The 18,879-nt window shown below is 40.2% G+C and overlaps 1 protein-coding gene across 4 annotated transcripts in view; it reads right to left on the bottom strand.

Moving 5' to 3' along the window:
- AGO4 (argonaute RISC component 4) overlaps positions 1 to 9,791 on the bottom strand; it is a 31,465-nt gene extending 21,674 nt beyond the window's left edge. Inside the window, exons 1-6 of one of the 4 annotated variants that reach the window (XM_074334385.2) lie at positions 9,254 to 9,791; positions 3,998 to 4,163; positions 2,475 to 2,595; positions 787 to 968; positions 465 to 601; positions 248 to 382 (exon numbers count right to left, since the gene is read on the bottom strand). In XM_074334385.2, coding sequence (XP_074190486.2) covers positions 248 to 382; positions 465 to 601; positions 787 to 968; positions 2,475 to 2,595; positions 3,998 to 4,163; positions 9,254 to 9,785 — 1,273 coding nt within the window. In that variant the 5' untranslated portion in view covers positions 9,786 to 9,791. Of the gene's footprint in view, positions 1 to 247; positions 383 to 464; positions 602 to 786; positions 969 to 2,474; positions 2,602 to 3,757; positions 3,838 to 3,997; positions 4,164 to 9,253 lie in introns of those variants that run through there. The other 3 variants (XM_074334386.2, XM_074334387.2, XM_074334388.2) reach the window with 3 other exon arrangements.
- Positions 9,792 to 18,879: the final 9,088 nt, after the last annotated feature.

The following is an 18,879-nucleotide window of genomic DNA, read 5'->3' as shown; positions in this document are numbered from 1 at the left end:
GTACTGTGCTAGAAGCTTTACACATCTAATTGTATTTAATTCTCACAACAACCTTACAAGATATGGATTATTATCTTTACTTAGTGATGAATAAACTAAGGCTCACAGTGGTTAAGTAACTTGCCCCAGGTCCCACTGATAGAACTGGCTGGGATGGGATGGAAGCCCAGGTGAGTCTGAATCCAAGACCATGCTCCTTGCACTATGCTGAACGGCCTCTCCAAGACTAAATAATGCTAATACCTACCTCTGATTTCTTTGGTAAACTTGACACGTTGGGAGTCTGTTAGAGGTTTGGTCTGTTCATTGATGTTCTGAATGTCTAAAACCTCACACATGAACTCAATGATAGGCTGAGCCCGGTAGAAAGCAGTTGCAGATACTAACAAACAGAGAAAAAGGATACTTAGCTTCAGGGAAAGGGAAAGGACCAAGAAAACCAGCCAAAGAGAGTTCCATCCTACCATCAATATTGAGCATCATATTCCACATAGCAGGTCTCACAGACTGATGAAAGCCAAACCAAACCTCCCTGCCCCCTCCCAGAGGGTGGTAGTAACCTTCAGGAGGTGAGAAAAAGGAACGGCCCACTGGAGTGTACCTGAAGAAATAAGAATTTTCATGTTTCACAATAACAACTTGAACAGTCTTTCATTTCACTCTCGACTTTGCAAACTGAAACCAAGTTTGAACTATGACTTATGTGGAAACCTTTCAATGGCTCCAATACAAACTATCAAAAAAAGTCTGACATCTGTGGCAAAGAATGCAAACTAAGGTACTAACCTCATGGAGGGTAGGTGTCTTGTGATAACATCAAGTGCTTGTACTGAGTCATCTGGGACTTCATTCAAGTGCCCAGCTAAAGCTTCTAAAAGCAACTGAAGGCTCACAACTGACACCCACTGAACAGACACTTTAAAGGTTTGGTCTTTACCCTCACCTGGAAGGGTCACTTCCATATCAACCTAAGGAAAAATAGATATACATACATATTTACAAAGGCTGAGAGAAAGATCCCAGGAATAGTCAATACAGTATATGCATAAAGACATTTAACACTTTCTGTAATTGCAAAACTTCGGAAACAACCTACATGTCCATTGGTAGGGGAATAATTTAATATCAAGTATTATGCAATAGTTTAAAAATAAGGTAGCTGTTATAACATGGATGAACCTTGAAAACATGCTAAATGAAATAAGCCAGACACAAAATGACAATTATTGTAAATGGGATACCTAGAATAGGCAAATACATAGAGACAGAAAGTAGAATAGTGGTTATCAAGGACTGTGGGAGGAGGAAATAGGGAGTTATTGTTTAAAGAGTACAAAGTTTCAGTTTGGGATGATGAAAAAGTCCTAGAGATGGATAGTGGTCACGATTGCACAAAAATGTGAATATACTTAATGCCACTGAACTGTGCACTTAAAAATGGTTCAAATAGTAAATTTTATGTTATGTATACTTTACCACAATAAAAAAAATTTGAATTAAACAAAATAAGATAGATTTAAATGTCCAGAAATGGGAAAGATCTCCCAGACATATTGTTAAATGAAAAAAGTATATCGTAGAACAATGTGTAAATAAGAATGTACATAACAAATGCACAAATAACTAAGGCACATAAAAATGCCTGAAAGGCTACATACCAAACTATTAGAGAAGTTTCCTCTGAATAGGAAGATGGGATTGAGGGGTGCAGACAGGTGAAGAGGCAGGAAACCACAGTATTTCTAGATTGTCTCGATAAGTTTATAATGAGTATATATTTATATATTGCTTTTCTAATTTTAAAAATAAATGTTTTAAAAAGTTACTGGGTGGCCAATGGCTCAGTTGGTTAGAGTGCGAACTTTGAACAACAGGATTGCTGGTTCGATTCTCACATACGCCAGTGAGCTACGCCCTCCACAACTAGATTGAAGACAACGAGCTACGGCTGAGCTTCTGGAGGGGCGGTCGGGTGGCTTAGTTGGTTAGAGTGTGAGCTCTCAACAACAAGGTTGCCGGTTCAATTCCCACATGGGATGGTGGGCTGTGCCCCCATTGAAGGACAACGACTGATGGGTCCTGGAAAAACACACTGTTCCCCAATAGTCCCCAACAAAAATTAAAAAAAAATTTTTAAAAACGTTATTGTGGTATGAATATTTTCATAAGTGGGTGTTATATTAATACAATATTCTATAATGTATAAAAACTTTATTGTTCAGATTCAGGTAGCACTTAATGTGAGAAATGAGGAATATATGTAAAGATGACATAACCTAAATTCTAATGCTCATCTCCTCTTCAATTATTGATTAACTAAGGGAAAAGAGAATATGGACAGAAAAACAAGTCTATCATCACTGTGAGAAACATCTAAGAATTGAATTATTATTAGAAAAGGAAATATTTTTGTCCTATGTAATTACTACTAAGTGACTTGACTCCAATAAATATTTCTTGCTGTTAACACTTACCCTATCCCGTCCAATTGGCAATGGATGTGCTGTGTACATGTTTCTTTTGCCATCATAGCCAGGCTGCCGATCACCAAATATTTGCATCTTGAAGTGCCGCACCATTGTATCTACGACCTCCCTTAACAGTAATGGAGATAGTGGAAGTTAGCTTTAAGAAACAGTGAACAGCAAGCAAACTATCATGATATGTTAATCATCTAAATTCATCTAAAAGTCCTTGGAAAAAGTTAAGCGTTAAAGAGACAATTGATTGAAGTAATTTAAAAAATAGTTAACTACAGAAAGGTAGCAACAAGTGAACAGATGATAACAAAAAGAAGAAAAAAAGAAACTGAAATTTATGACAGCCTCTCAAGCATCCTCTCAAATTCCTCTCCTATGATAAACATAGTCTTACAAGAATAACCTCTCTTAAGTATCTAAGTGTGGCATGTTCATAACTGAATGGTGATAAGTTTGTTTTCAAATACACATCCTTATTCAAGTATACTGGTTTTGGAAAAGAGAATGGGCAGAAATTCAGAAATCTGAGCATCAATAAAGCTAACATATATCATACTAAAAGGAATAAGTCAAAAAAAAAGGTGATAAAAAAAGGAATAAGTCAATTCCTTTGATTAATGCTGGCAATTTATTACTCTGCATACTGTCTTGTTTTGTTCCAAAGTGCTCCCAAGCAGTGTAAAGAAGAGAATGTTGTAAAGTATCCTCATTCCATAAAGATTACCAATGTAGTTTCCTTCTTTTTAGAATGAAAACCTTTCTCTCAATCAAGCTTGCATAGCTTTACTGAAGTGTTCTTGCATAGTCACCAGATCCCACTATATGCAGGCCCTGTGAGATTTTGGAATGCTAGAGTCAATGAAAAGTCAGGTGCTATGTCTTACCAACATCAGTGGTAGCAAGAGCATCTTATTAGAAGAGCAAGAATCTTAATATTAAAGGCTGCTTGAATATAACAGTGTGGAAACAGAGAAAAGGAAAGTGGGTGTTCTCAACACACTGTAATAATATCTGCTACAGGGCAGTCTTCACACTTAGTAAATTCCTTTCATACAGACCACAATGCTTAAATCATCTTTTCTAGACGCCTCTTGGATAATGCTAGAATTAAACACAGCTTCTCTCTCAGCTTACTTTTTTCATTACTTCAAAATGATTCTTCTGTCTTTACACTTATATTTTTCTCATGTCCAATACCAACACTTAATAACAAAATTTGAATTTCCAGATAGTTCTAGTTCCCATAGACACTAATGTAAAATATAAATTTCTGCTACCCTTGGACAATGAAAGAGTGACCTTTCTTCTTCCTTCAATTGCTGATTGAACAACGAGGTATCCAGCACTCTGCTAGAATCTGTGGAGGATAACCAAGTATGAGACAGCAAACCTGCTATCAAGAAACTTATCATCTTAGAAAAAAACAAAGCCTACATTGAAAGAATTTGGAGTATAATACATAATCAGTAAATTGTATGCATTTAAATATATAGAAGTCTACTGTTTTTAATCCTTACCTGTTGACTCTACGAGGCCGTTTTTCTGGTTTAATATCCACATCATAGTGGTACACATCTATTTTAGGAATCTGAACTTGAAAATGATTGGCTAACAGTCGAATTGGTTTTCCAACAGTTCCAAGCCCAGGACGACGAGGCGGCTGAAACAGGCTGGTTGGAGGTCCTGAAGAGATTGAAAGATGTTTGATGTGCTATGTGGTCATGAAAGACAACTATTCCCTTCATAATGATGATGACAATAGCTACAGTTATTGAAATCTTATTATTCACTAAACATACTCTGATATAAAGAGTTTGGGGTGTCTTTTGACCTAAGGTTCTCTAGATTTCTGATATTTTACCATGTTGGTATTATTTCCAATATGGGGAACATCAAAATTAGATAGTATGATGCACTCCTCTCAGATGTAGGCTAGTGTAGAAAACCTTTTATGAGTGTCAGTAAATCTATAGCTAAGCTTACAAAATTATATGCATTTTTTAAATAAAACCGTCTCTAGACTCTGGGGCCATCACCATGTTCATGCTGGAGATGATCCATTAATTTTCCACAAGTTAACCTGCATTATAATAGTTTGTACAGACTGGAGATTAAACAGCAGCTATATTTATCAGTTGACTTGCTATAATAATTTAGTGAAACAATAGGAATAATGCTAAGCTTTCTTGTTTATAACCTGATATTTTTAGAATCTGGACAATCTGATATTTCCTGATCATAAGGTCTAGTTTATTTATTCAACAAACATTTTTTCATTTACATATTTCTAACCTATATTGTGGATGCAGGGAAAAGACAGAGACTCTGCCTCCAAGGACGTACAGTCTAGACCAGTGATTCTCAACCTGGGGGATATTTTTGTCCCCTGAAGAACATTTGGCAAATGTCTGGAGACATTTTTGGTCAGGGATATAGCTAAACACTCTACAATGCACAGGACATTTACCCAACTTACTTTTCCCCAGATGTCTCTCTCTCTCTCTCTGTCTCTCTCAACTCATAAATCTATCAATAAACTTTACTCTTTTTTGATGATAATGTCATGTGGACACTGGCCTAAAAAATAAACATCTTTTCTGCTGCAAATAGGTAAAGTGGGCTGTGATTACAATGGAAAATTACAACAGGTACTTTTATAGCAATGGCATTTTGCCAAGAACAGACAATTCACAAAGGAGAGAAAACTTTGAAGCAAGAAGCTGTTCTGGTCCAGCACCACTTAGGAAAATCAAAGCAAACAGTTTAATGAAATTTGTGTTGACAGATCACCATATACTAATTCTTAAAGTACTGAAAATCTTTTCACATATTAAATTTGTTGTTCATTCTTCTCCTAAATTCTACTCTCCTTCATAACTCAGGTCAGGTGTGACCTCTTTGGAAAGCCTTTTCAGAATCTCCCAAACTGAAGGATGCATTATCTGTGTTCCCAAGACCCTCTTAGTACAAGTATGTAAAAACAACTTGTTAAATTACTCTGTCTCCTCCATTCCAGTTTATTGTTATCTCCTCAAGACCTAATTCAATGACCAGCACATTGTAGAAATTCAATAAATGTTGAAAACTATCAAAAATCCTTGTAGCAGTTTCAAATAAAAACTAAACAGAAACCCAGTCCTAGAACCCAAGAATTGACAATTATTTTCCATTAAAGCAAAAGCACATAATTTGTACTAAAAATATTATTATTGCTTAGAGTTGAGTTCTACTTCTGGTGTACAAGAGGATCTACTCTGGGTATGGTAAGACATTTACAAACAAGGGAAGAGGTAAACAGTAAATAATATCAGCAGTGATAGGCACACTGAATCAAATCATAGAGTTAAGTCAGCCCTGCATATTCCAACATACACTTAAGCAATCATTGTATTATAAAGTTGGAAGAAATCCAGCTTGATGATAGAAATCTGGAAACAGAAATGCAGATCAAATGACCTACCCATGGACATATAACTTTGATTTTAAATTGTGACTAGAGTCCAGGTCTCCTAACTCCCAGTCTAGTGCTTTTTCTCCCCCAATATACTTCACAATCGTATGGTATCTAGTATCATTTCCACGAAAATAAGACCTAGCCGGGCCATCAGCTCTAATGCATCCTTTGGAGCAAAAGTTAATATAAGACCCGGTCTTATTTTACTATAATATAAGACTGGGTCTTAAATTAATAGTAAAATAAGACCAGGTCTTAAATTAATTTTTGCTCCAAAAGATACATTAGAGCTGATGGTCCGGCTAGGTCTTATTTTTAGGGAAACACAGTAGTTGATGCCAAAGGGACAGAGGCAGAGGAAATGAAAGAAAAGGGGTAAGTAATAGAGAAAAGCAAAAAGCGTGTTTCTTTTCCTTGGCAAGAGAGAAAAGTCAGAAAGTGATTGTTTCTTTTAATAAGTTTAGAAGGTTTATTTAGAAAACTAAATTCTAAAATTTTCCATCCCAAAAGCTGGTTTCTTTGAGTTTAGCAAACTTCTTACAAAGAAATAAAGCACAGTGGCTTAAGCTCTGGAGCCACACTGCCTGGGTTTTAATCCTGGTTTACCATTTCCTAACTGAATGACCTTGGGCCAGTTCCTTAGCCTCTCTGTGCCTCAGTTTTCTTATCTATAAAATGGGGGGTATATGGTAATAATAGCATCTATTTCTTAAGGCTATTGTGAGGATCCCACGACATAATGTATATAAAAGGCTTAACACAGTGCCTCGTAATAGTAAGTGCTCAATAAATGTTAGTTAGCTACTATGATTGCACTTGCATAAATGTTATAGTGCTCAAAGATCCCTGGGCTTTATATTGGGGGCATCTCCAAAACTTGGTGACAAAGTCAGAAAATTATACCTTCCGAAAAGGAAACAAGTATGACTCAACATAGATTGGAAGAAGTTAGCCTTAAATGAAAAGGAGGGCACTAGACTATAAGTCAGATGACCCAGACTCATCCTCATTTCACCATACAGCCTCAAGACCTTAATGAAATCACTTAAGCTTTCTGCATCCCTTTACTCATCTGTAAAATGGGGATAATACTTCCCTTGCTTACTTCACAGAAGATCAGATGAGCTATGAAAGCACTTTCCAAACTGTAAAGCACTGTAAAAATAAGTTATCGCCAACATAGCCAAAATAAATGGTATTCTAATTAAATATAATTCCAAGATATTGTCAGAAATCAAAATGAGGTAAGGGAGAGCAGAGCAAGATTAAGAATGTTTCAATGATTGTTCAAGTGAGGAGGGCACAAAGTACTAGATCGGTGTGCTTTAACAAAGAAGCAGGAAAGCTTCTCTAGGTTCTAAAACAACCGGGATGAAATATCCCACAAGACTATCAACTCCCTTTGCTCTGATTCTACGGTTGGCAAGCGGCTTCTTGTTATTAATTGGGTTTCCAAGGTACTGTGACACCAAAAAAGCAGTTTGTTAGAGAGCAGACAAGAAAATATTGCAGTCAACAGAAAACATCTATGTGACATTTTGTTTTATGCATTAGCATCTTATAAATGTGGTGAAAATTAATTTTCCACGGTCCTGGGTGAACTGATACGTCCTTAAATCTGCAAAAGCTAAAATCAAACCAAAAAGAGTCCTTGGGACATTCCTAACACTACCAAATTGATCTTTTCCATGAAATTCAGTTTGTACACACAGTTATATAGTCTCTTTCAATACCAGCTCATAAATGCAACAGTTGCTTCAATTATGAGTTATGAACAGGGGAGGGAGGGAAGAAACATTTGTTGAGTATCTATAATGTATTAGTCTCTACAATAAAACTCACATACACACATCCATCATCTCATTTCATTCTCACAACGATCTTGCAGCACATAATGATTATTACCTTCATTTTATAGATGAGAAAATGAAAGTTCAAAGGAATTAAGTAACTTGCCCAAGGTTACACAACTATTAAATTGCTAGATTGGATTTGAATAGAAGTCTGTTACATTCCTAAAGACTTGATCACCCCTTTAGCCAGGGGCCATAGCTGAAGTAACCCAGCATAATACTCACACTGAGGTTTAGCAAATAATATTAGTGTGACAAAACCAATTTATTTTTAAAAGGCATATGAAATTTGATTATGAGGGCCTTTTAAAAAATAGTTTAAGCAGCAAATTAAGGTGGGATTTAATCACTCAGTGAGGTGAACAGGTTGTAAGTAAACAAACCTGCAAAGTTTCCAAACTCAAACGGTAAAGTGAATTTTCTATGCACTAAAAAAAATGCAATGCTCTACCACGAGGTTCCCTATGTAGATAAGATTTGATAGTAAAGTTAATTCTACCACAGCCCATAAACCCTGCCCTACTTAGCTAGGCATTAGAAACCTGTTGGGGTTGGAGGTGAGAGCACCAGGCTCCAATCAGCAGGGCACTTGTTGTTACAACCTGGAATGGATTCTCTGGTTTGGGCCGAGTTGGGGAGATAACCAGAGGTGATTCACAAAGATGGGCAATTACACTTTCCAAAGCACTTTCTCCTTCATTTGATCCTCGAGAACCACTCATAACCCAATTAGAAGAGAACTTAGGGCATTAAAGCCTGTGCTAGAGACGGCCGGCTGGTTGGCTGCTAACTCGCCTGTCACTACGGCGCTAGCACAGACAACTCTAGGACTGTCACACAGACTGACAGATAGAGGCAAAGGACCATATTCCCCGAGACTTCAGGGCCTTCCAGAAAGGGTAGGTACTTTGCCCCTTGACCTTCGGGGTTCATGAGAAGTGTTTGGGGGAAGTTCTCCTTCCTTATCTGAGGGCTCTGGACCGTCTCCCAGTACAAAAATAAAAAATAAATAAATTTAAAAAATAGGGCTGAGGCCCCAAATCAAGAATACCCCTGGTAGTAGGTGGGGGACGTTCCCTGTCTGGTCCAGGCCAAGCCTCCACGGCGCACCTGGCACAGATAGTCCGTCTGAGGCCCAAACTGGCCTCGCCTCAACCCTGGAGCACAGAACACCTATGTGAGGTTGGGTCCGGTCTTCCCTCTACCTGAGGACGCGGCCACCTTCCTCGGCCTCCCTCCCTTAGACCTTGAGATCTGGCTCTTCTCTCCAGGCTGGGGCGCGGTCCCCGCCCCCGGGTCAGCTCCCTCCGCCTTGTGCAATGGGACACGGGTTCCTTCCCCCGGGCCTGACGGCCGGAACCCGGGTTATGTGCGAGCCGATGGGGGCGACCAGGAGCGACAGTCCCGCCTGCCCACCCTCCCGTCCCGGGGCCCGATTCCGACCCTGGCCCGAGCGCGCTCCTCACCGGGTCCCAGCGCTTCCATGGCGGCGGCGGGGGCCGCCTCGCCCCGGTCCCCGGCGCCTCCCGCTCCGGGCCCCGCCGCCGCCGCCGCCGCCGCCGCCGCCGCGTAACGCTTGATCTCCGGAATCTTGGCGCTGGGGCGGGGAGGAGCGCCGCGGAGACGCGGGCGCTGGGCAGGGGGCGGCGGCGGCGCCCGGCCCGCGGACAGGGACCCGACTCCCGCGGCTCTTCCGGCCTCAGCGACAACAAAAACAATCCCCGCCGCCGCCGCTGCCAGCGGGAGCGGGAGCGGGAGCCAGCGCGCGCTCCCGGCGGGCGGGGACGGGGCGCAGGGCGCGCGCGGCCCGGGGTACCGGATCGCGGAGGGGGCGTGCGCGGCCCCGGGCGCCGGGTCTACCGAGCCCTGCGAGGGGCAAGGGGCAGGGGTGGGGCTGGTCGGGCGCGCGCCCGGAGGGGGCAGTGCCCCGAGGACGTGTCGGGGGTGCGCGCGCCCGCTCACAGTGCCCTGTCTGCCCAGGGCGGCCATCCCGGGCATACGGCTTTTGGGGGGCTATTGCAGTCCTCCCAGAGCCTGACACACAGTGCAGCGCCACAGATCGGGATTCCAGACCCCGCTGAAAAGCAGACAGTCTCCACTTGTCGGTGGAAAGTGTCCTGAGATTCACATCAGGTACCTGTCTTCCTTCCTCCCACCCCAGACCACTTCTTTCTATTCTGTCAGTCTCCTCTTTCTCCACTGTCCTGGGACAGAGAACATCACAGTCATCACAGCACTTTTCCTTCATTTCTTCATCCAGCACCGCATACCCAGTTGCCCTTCCCTCCACATGCAGCCAGAAAGCACCTTGGGAATGGGCCATGATGAATGATGCGTCCTCTTGCTTGTCCTATGACGAGCAACTCTGGTCAGCAAGTCACTAGTCACTTCAAAAGAAAAAAGTCTTGCTGTCTCGGATGACTTCACTTTAGCAGCCAAGAGCTAAGGGGGCAGCATCCTCGGCATCATGGTCAGCCTAGCATCCTTGGAGCTTTTAGTTGGGACTTTGAGTTGGAGAACAGACGAGTACAGGCCAAGAAGCAGTTGCTAGTCAGCAGAGTGAGGGAGCTCTCTGTCCACCAGTTAAAAGGGTACAATGTATATGTATGTGTTGTATTTGCTAGGGCTGCCAGTACAACAAAAACTTATTTTCTCACAGTTCTGGAGACATCCAAGATCAAGGATTGGTTCCTTCTGAGTTCTTTCTTTGTAGATGACCATCTTCTCCCTGTGTTTTCACATGTGTTTCCCTCTGTACATGTCTGTGTCCACATTTCCTCTTCTTATAAGGGCACCAGTCATAATGGATTAGGTCTTACTTTACAAACTTTGTTTTAACTTGATTATTTCTTTAAAGACCTTACCTCCCAATATAGTCACATTCTAAGGTACTGGGGCCTAGGGTTCCAACATACGGATTTTGAGGGGGACACAATTCAGCCCATATGAATGGGCTGTGTAGTGAGATACTCATTTGAGCACCACAATGTGCAGCCATAGAGTGACATAACTTTGTATGTAATGATGTTAGGGGCACACCATGGCCAGACACTGTATAATGGATGTCACATGTCATTTAATCTTCATAGCCACCTATAAGGTAGACATTATTAAGGGAAGTATTTGTACAGGTGAGGAAACTGAAGCTCAGGGAAGCTAAGGAAGTCAGGATCTGCCTTACATAACACGGCAGTGATGCATGGGAAAATTGGCATTCTAAATCCTGCATTCTCATCCTGCTGATTCCATCCCTGCCTGGCTATGAATTGGGACTTTTAATTGAGTGACTAGATTCTAGTCTACTGATACCATCCTCCAAGTCCTTTCCATAGCACCATGCCACTTCTCTGTTAAACCAGGTATTAACTGGAAACAACATTAGGGGACTGGAAGTTTGAAAGGGAGGAAGTATTCACTAAATGAGCAAACTGGTTTATAGCTAAGAGGATAAGAAAAACCAACCAGAGGTCAAGTTCTGAGTTAAACCTTGCATCCACCTCCCTTCTTCTCCACTCCAGGCTAATTCTTCCAACAATTTAAACAGTGCTGGTAGCTCCCAGCCTGGTTTGAGGCTGACTTTTCCACTCTCACTTCCTAACAAAGTTTCCCCATTATTCTATTTGGTACCCTAAGCAGAGACCATAGCTTGTTTCCTGTACTGAAAATAGCTTTGGAAACCTGAGTATAAAATGTATTTACCCCATAGTTTCCGTCAGACTGCAATGACTCAGTCCCTCCGTCTCTCACTCCTGTTGTTCTTGACCACTCTGATCATCTACATTCTCATTCGAAAACTCACTCCCACTCAGGAACCCACTGTCCTGTTCCTGAAGACCCTTCTGACTGAGCCCTCCCAAACCAAAGTTCTATTGTCAAGAAACTCCCCTAAACCTCAGCCTGTTCAGCAAGCCCTCCCTCTGCTTCCGGCTGTGGCTGAGAAGAAGCTGTGCCCTAGAATACCACTTCCCCTCAGCTCTCTCTGATGGCGGCTGCTCATTGCTCCACACCTCACACATATACAGGACAGGGTGAGGGTGGGTAGAGAATTGGCAATATATTTGCCCCTATTGCACCAAACCTTGAGTTCTCAGTGTCATATTAAAACCACTTGCCATCTGGCCAAACCACCAGAGGGCCTCTCTTGGTGGTATAATTAACTCAGCTCCTGGTCTTATGTCTCAGTCCAGGCCTGGCTCCCATTACATTATAAATCCTTGAGGACAGGGCTATGCCTTGTTCAGGTAGTCAGGTTTGTGTCTCTACTGCCTACCATATTATCTGACACCAAGTGCCAATCAGGGAGACTTACGGAATGAATAAGTGAATGAATGACCAAGTGGTACAAACAGTGGGAGCTAGAAATGGTCCAGTGGAAGTGAAACGATCCAGGCTAGGTGAACTTCCAGCTTCTCCAGAGCACAGACTTTCAAATCAGGTGGTCCTGGGTTCAAATCCCAGTTCCACAACATAGTAGTTCTAAGTACCTGGGACAAGTCGCTTCACATACTGCTCAAGGACGTTGTGAGGAGGAAGTTAAATCATATATACCCCTATGTATGCAAGTTCCTTTGTCTCTGGCACAGAGGAAGTGCCCAATAGTGACTAATTCTCTTCCCTCCTTTTCCACAGTTAAAAGTTGCTCCCCTGGTGCTGTCATGCTGTCCCTTGGGGGGACAGTGAGCTCAAGATCTCAGCTCAGTACAAGAGAGGGGAGCAGAGCTGTCAGTGACTGAGCATGTTTACACATCCTGTTCCTGAGCCACCTGGGGGCAGGGACTTGGCTCCTTTTTCTGGGTGTGAGAGCCAGAACATGCTCCATCAAGGTTTATGAATGGAACTGAGCTTTTCCAACATGCCAATGCTCTCCTGAGACCAGAGGGAGCCAGAGAGAGCCTTGCTAGTGGACACCCTGCCAGAAGGCAGGACTCCAGCCCCCCACGCTGCTTTTGACACTACAGTGCTTGTTTGGGCTGCTGGTCTCTGCCAGTGTTTGACTTCTCAGCCTCTCCTCATACTAACTTTCCACAAGTCTGGAACTTAGAAGTCGAGAAAGAGCTTCTTTGCAGTTGATCAATTGGGCCAGGGGCTTCCACTCTTCTTTAGCTGGGGAACCCATTATTGAAACAAGAATCTTAGGTGGGAGCTGAAGTGGAGCCCCTTCTGGCTGAGGAGGACAGGGACTTTCATTGAACACTGTGGAACTCAGTCACTTGGCATCCAAATGGAATTTCTGCCCATCTGCTCATACTCCATCGGCAGCCTTGCTATTTTGCATTTTTTAATTGAGAAATAATTCACATACCATAAAATTCACCCTTTTAAAATGTAAAATTCAGTGGTTTTTAGTGTATTCATAAGGTTGTGCAATAATCACTACTATCTAATCCCAGAACCTTTTCATCTCTCCAAATAGAAAACCTGTACCTGTTAGTAGTCATTCTCCATTCCTTCTTCCCCCCAGCCCCTGGTAACCACTACTTTACTTTCTGTCTCTGAACTTGCCTATTCTGAACATCTCATATAAATGGAATCACACAATATATGGCCTTTTGTCTCTAGTTTCTTTCACTTAGCATAAGGATTTCGAGGTTCATCCATGTTGTAGCATGTAGCAGTATTTCATTCCTTTTTATGGCTGAATAATATTCTGTTGTATGTATACATCATATATTGTTTATCCATTCATCAGACGATGGACATTGGGTTGTTACCACGTTTTGGCATAATTCTGCTGCTTTGAACATTCATGTTCAAGTTCTTTTGTGGACATCAGTTTTCAATTCTTTTGGGTTTATACCTAGGAGTAGATATTCAGTGTTATATGTTAATTCTGTTTAACTTTTTGAGAAACTGTTTTCCACAGTGGCTGCATAAAATAATATTCCCATCAGCAATGTATAAGGGTTCTAACTTCTCCACACGTTTGCCAACACTTGCTATTTTCAGAGTAAAAAAAAATTATAGCTCTCCTCATGTGTATGAGGGGTATCTTATTATGAATTTGATTCGTATTTCCTTAAGGAGTAATGATATGGAGCATTTATTTATGTGCCTATTGGCCATTTGTATATCTTTGGAGAAATGTTGATTCAAATCCTCTGCCCTTTTTAAAATTGGATAATTTATCTTTTTTATTATTGAGTTGTAGGAGTCCTTTACACATTGTAGATATTAAATCCCTTATGAGATATATGATTTAAAAATTTTTTCACCCACATTGTGGAATGTCATTTCACTTTCTTTATGGTGTCTTTTGAAGCACAAAAAAATTCTAATTTAGGGGTCCAATTTTTCTTCGATTACTTGTGCTTTTTTGTTATCATGTTTATGAAACCTAATCCAAGGTCATAAAGATTTATTCCTATGTTGTCTTCTAAGAGTTTTATAGTTTTTGGCTCTTACATTTAGGTTTTTTATCTGTTTTGAGTTAACTTTTGTATATGATGTGAGGTAGAGGTTCAAATTCATTCTTTTGCATATGGATACCCAGTTGTCCATGCACTATTTGTTGAAGACTATTCTTAACACCACCCCCCAAAAAAATGGTCTATCACCCTTATCAAAAATCAGTCAACTGTAAATATAAAGGTTTATTTCCAAACTCTCAATTCTATTCTGTCAATCTTATGTCTATTTTTATGCTAGTATCACACTGTGTTGATTACTATAGCTTTGTAGTAAGTTTTCAAATCAGGAAGTGTTAAGTCCTCCAGCTTTGTTCTTCTTTTCCAAGGTTGCTTTGGCTATTTTGGGTCTCTTGCATTTGCATATGAATTTTAGGGTCAGTTTGTCTATTTCTGCACAAAAAAAGGGACTTTGGAATTATGATAGGGATTGCATTGAATCTGTAGATCAATTTGGGGAGTATTGCCATCTTAACAATATGAGTATTAAGTATTCTAATCCATGAACACATATCTTTCTATCTAGTTTGGTCTTCTTTAATTTCTTTCAACAATGTTTCATAGTTTTTAGAGTACAAATCTTACACTTCTTTGGTTAAATTTATTCTTAAGTATTTTATTCTTCTTGGTGCTATTGTAAACAGAATTGTTTTTCTTAATTTCATTTTTGGATTGTTCAATAAAACTGATTTTTAATATTAATTTTGTATCTACAATCTTACTGAATTTGTTTGTTACCTCTAGCAGTTTAGTTGTGTGTGTGTGTGGATTTTTTAGTGTTTTCTATATGTAAGATCCTGTTATCCGTAAATAGAGATAGTTTTTTCTTTCCCAATATGGATACATTATCTTTTATATCCTCGCTTAATTGCCGTTGCTAGAACCTCCAGTACAATGTTGAATACAAGTGGTCTCTTTTGTATTTTGCAGGCAGCTTTCTACATATTCATGGTCTAGGCTTTAGGGATAGAGAGACTTGGCAACTGTATCTGATTTTGCCATCTCTGTTAGTGCGATGGCATAGTTAGCAAGGACAGCATTGCATGAATGTTTGACAACCAAATCGATTAGTATGTCTGCTTTTACTCTCAGCCTTTATTTCTACTACACTTTTTAATCAGGACAATTGATTTTTCTCTCTCTTCTTCAAGACGAAATAAAGGAAGTGAATTAGGGAATGAAATAAACCTGGACTCGAATTCCAATTCTATATTGTAAATTTCAATTCTACGGGCCATGTGACATTGTCATATCCCCTGTCTGAACCTCAGCTTCTTCATCGGTAAAATGGAGATGGCGCTAATTGCTGCATAGAATTATTGAGAGAATCAAAGCAGATAATGAATGAAAAGCACCTAACACAGTGTCCAGAACTTAGAAAGGGCTCAGAAAAATGCCCAACCCTTTGACTTCTTCCCCAGCCCTGAACAAGCCTCTGTTATCTGCAGGTTGGGGAAAACAACTAATTTTAAAAAGACTTTTCTAATACCCAGAGTGATTTAAAGAAGAAAGGGTTCTCAGGAAATAGTGAGCTCCAGGCTCTGGAGGTGTTGAGCATGTTTGAGATGATGAAAAGGTAAGGTCAGATGACCTTTGTGGTTTTTTAAAGTCTATTAGGTTATGTGAAAATATTTATTGACCTGTGTTATTTGATTTTTTTCAGCAACTATTTATTGAGTACCTACCATATGCCAGACCCTATGCTAGGTAATGGGAATACAGGTGTGAGCCAGAGAAGCAGAGTTCCCATCCTCATGGAGGTAACAGTTTTGAAGTAAAACTAACAATAAAGAGAAATAAACCAAAACAAAAAATTAAGAGAATTACAAATTGTGATGAGAGTTATAGAATAAATAAACAATATGAGATGGAGTACTTACGGGAGGCGATTTTAGAAAAAGTGGAAAGGGATAGCCTCTCTGATACAGTGACATCTGAGCTGAGAACTTTTGGTGGTTTTAAAACAGGGCCACAAATTCTTTGACATTCCACCCATTAAGAGGTGAGGTCTACGTCCTCTCCCTTTGAATATGAGTAGGTTTGTGACCAATAGAAAACTGCAGAATTGATGTCATGTGACTCCCACAACTAGGTCACACAAGGTCACGCAGTTTTTACCTCGCTTGCTAGAGCCCTCTTTTTGGGAGCCTGGAACTGCCATGTAAGGAATTTGACTACTCTGAGGCCACCATGTTGGAGAGGCCACATGTCCATTGGTGCTCCAGTTGACTGTCCCAGCTAAGACAGGCTTTCCTGCTATTCCTGCTGAAGTGCCAGACAAATGAGTAAAAAAGTTTCCAGATGATTCCAGCCACCAGCCATTTGAATCCCCCCATCTACTTGAGTTTTGCTAGCTGAGGCTCCAGAGCAGAGATAAACCATTTCCACTATTATTTTTCTGAATTCCTGACCCACAGAATCCATGAGCATAATAAAATAGTTGTTTCTTTTTTAAATTGAGGTATAATTGACATATATCAGTTTCATGTGTACAACATAATGATTTAATATTTGTAAATATTGTGAAATGGTCACTGCAATAAGCCTAGTTAACATCCATCATCACATAGTTATAAATGTTTTTTCTTGTGATGAGAACTTTTAAGATCTACTCTTTTACCAACATTTAAACATACAATGTAGTATTATTAGCTATAGTCACCATGATGTACATTACATCCCCAGGATTTATTTATTTTAGAACTGGAACTTTGTAACTTTTGACTTCATTCATTCATTTCGCCCCCACCCTTACCCCACACCTCCGGCAAATACCAATCTGTTCTTTGTAGCTATGACTTTGTTTGTTTAAATTCCACATATAAGTGAGATCATAGGATATTTGTCTTTCTCTGTCTGTCTTATTTTGTTTAGCATAATGTCCTCAAGGTCAATCCATCCATCCATGTTCTCACAAATGGCAAGATTTCCTTCTTTTTTATGAGCTGAATAATATTCCATTGTGTGAGTGTGTGGGTGTGTTTGTGTGTGTCTAAAAAATGTAATATATAAATCTTATTTTCTTTATCCATTCATCCATTGATGGACATACAGGTTGCTTCCATGTCTTGACTATTATAAGTAATGATGCAATGAATATGGGGGGTGCATATAACTTTTTGAGTTAGGGTTTTCATTTTCTTTGGCTAACTACTCAGAAATGGAATTGCTGGATCATATGATATTTCTGTTTTCAAGTTTTTTAGGAACCTCTATGCTGCGATCCATAGCGGCTGTACCAATTTACATTCCCACCAACAGTGCACAGGGTTCTCTTTTCTCTACATTCTTGCTAACACTTGTTATAAAATGGATTCTTTATGCCACTAATTTTTGGGGTGATTTGATACCCAGCAATAGATAACTATAACAGCAACAGATAAGTTTCTTTTCCTTTTCTTGCCCAATTTTTAATCTCCCTCTTGCAAGTATAAATGAGTGAAAATAAGACTTAAAGTTTGTAAAGAGAAGGAGGAAAAGGAAGGCAATAAAGAGAAAGCAGAACCGGTAGAGATGCAAAAGGCAGAGGAAGAGGCTGATGAGGAACATGAGGAGGAAAAGGAATACTAGGAGTAAGAGAAGTAAGTCCCCTCTGATACCAAAGCCCTGTGTGTTGGGGGGAGAAGACAATTCGATTCTTATCTTGAAGTTGAAGCTAGTGGGAAATCTTGAAGACAGTGCCTCTGCCTCATTTGTTTCTGCATCCCTAATATTTAGCACATAGCATAGGACCTTTGTACTTGTCGGCTGGGACAGTTAACTGAAGCAGCTACACATGGCCTCTCCAGCATGGCGGCCTCCGGGTAATCAAACTTCATACATAGCTGATCAGAGCTCCCAGAAAGAGTTCCAGCCAGCAAAGTGGAAACTGCATGGGCTTTTATGACCTAGCCTCAGATGTCATATAGTATTACTTCCACCATTTTCTACTTCTCAAAGCAGTCACAAACCCACCCACATTCAAGGGGAGGGATGTAAACCCTACTTCTTGATGAAAGGGACGTCAAAGAATTTATTGCCATACTTTAAAACCACCACAGTTGCTATGGTTAAGAAGCTCAGAAGGAGAGAAAGAAGCCTGAAAAATGAAAGCTAGAAGATTTGGAGACTTTTCAGTGCCTACCTTCTCTTCTAGACAGCCTGTCTGGTAGAGGAAGATATTCTACTGAAGTGAAAGGGGAAGATCAAAAGTTCTATTTTGGATCTGTTTAGTTTGAAATGCCTATTAGCTATCTGAGAACAGCTGTCAAAGAGGCAATAGTATCCATCTATCTATCTATCTATCTATCTATCTATCTATCTATCTATCTATCTATCTATCTATAGCGTGTTTCCCCGAAAATAAGACCTAGCTGGACCATCAGCTCTAATGTGTCTTTTGGAGCAAAAATTAATATAAGACCCGGTCTTATTTTACTATAACATTATACATATAATGTTTCCCTGAAAAAAAAAAAAAATATATATATATATATATATATATATATATATATATATATATATATATTTGTCTGGGCTGGACATATAAGCATGGAAACCAAGTTAAAGAGTATTACTCACTGAACATTTGTTAAAGATGTCAGGAAAGATTTTATTCAAGAATATTGCAACTAGGGAGAGAGCCTGAGTTAAACTCTGAATATAGCAAAGAGAGCAGCGGATGTATAACAAATGAGAAGAGTGAGAGT

This window comes from Rhinolophus sinicus, chromosome 14 (assembly GCF_057876585.1).
Source record: "Rhinolophus sinicus isolate RSI-liver-muscle chromosome 14, RSI-T2T, whole genome shotgun sequence".
NCBI lineage: Eukaryota > Metazoa > Chordata > Mammalia > Chiroptera > Rhinolophidae > Rhinolophus > Rhinolophus sinicus.
This window is presented reverse-complemented; position numbering and strand designations above follow the sequence as displayed.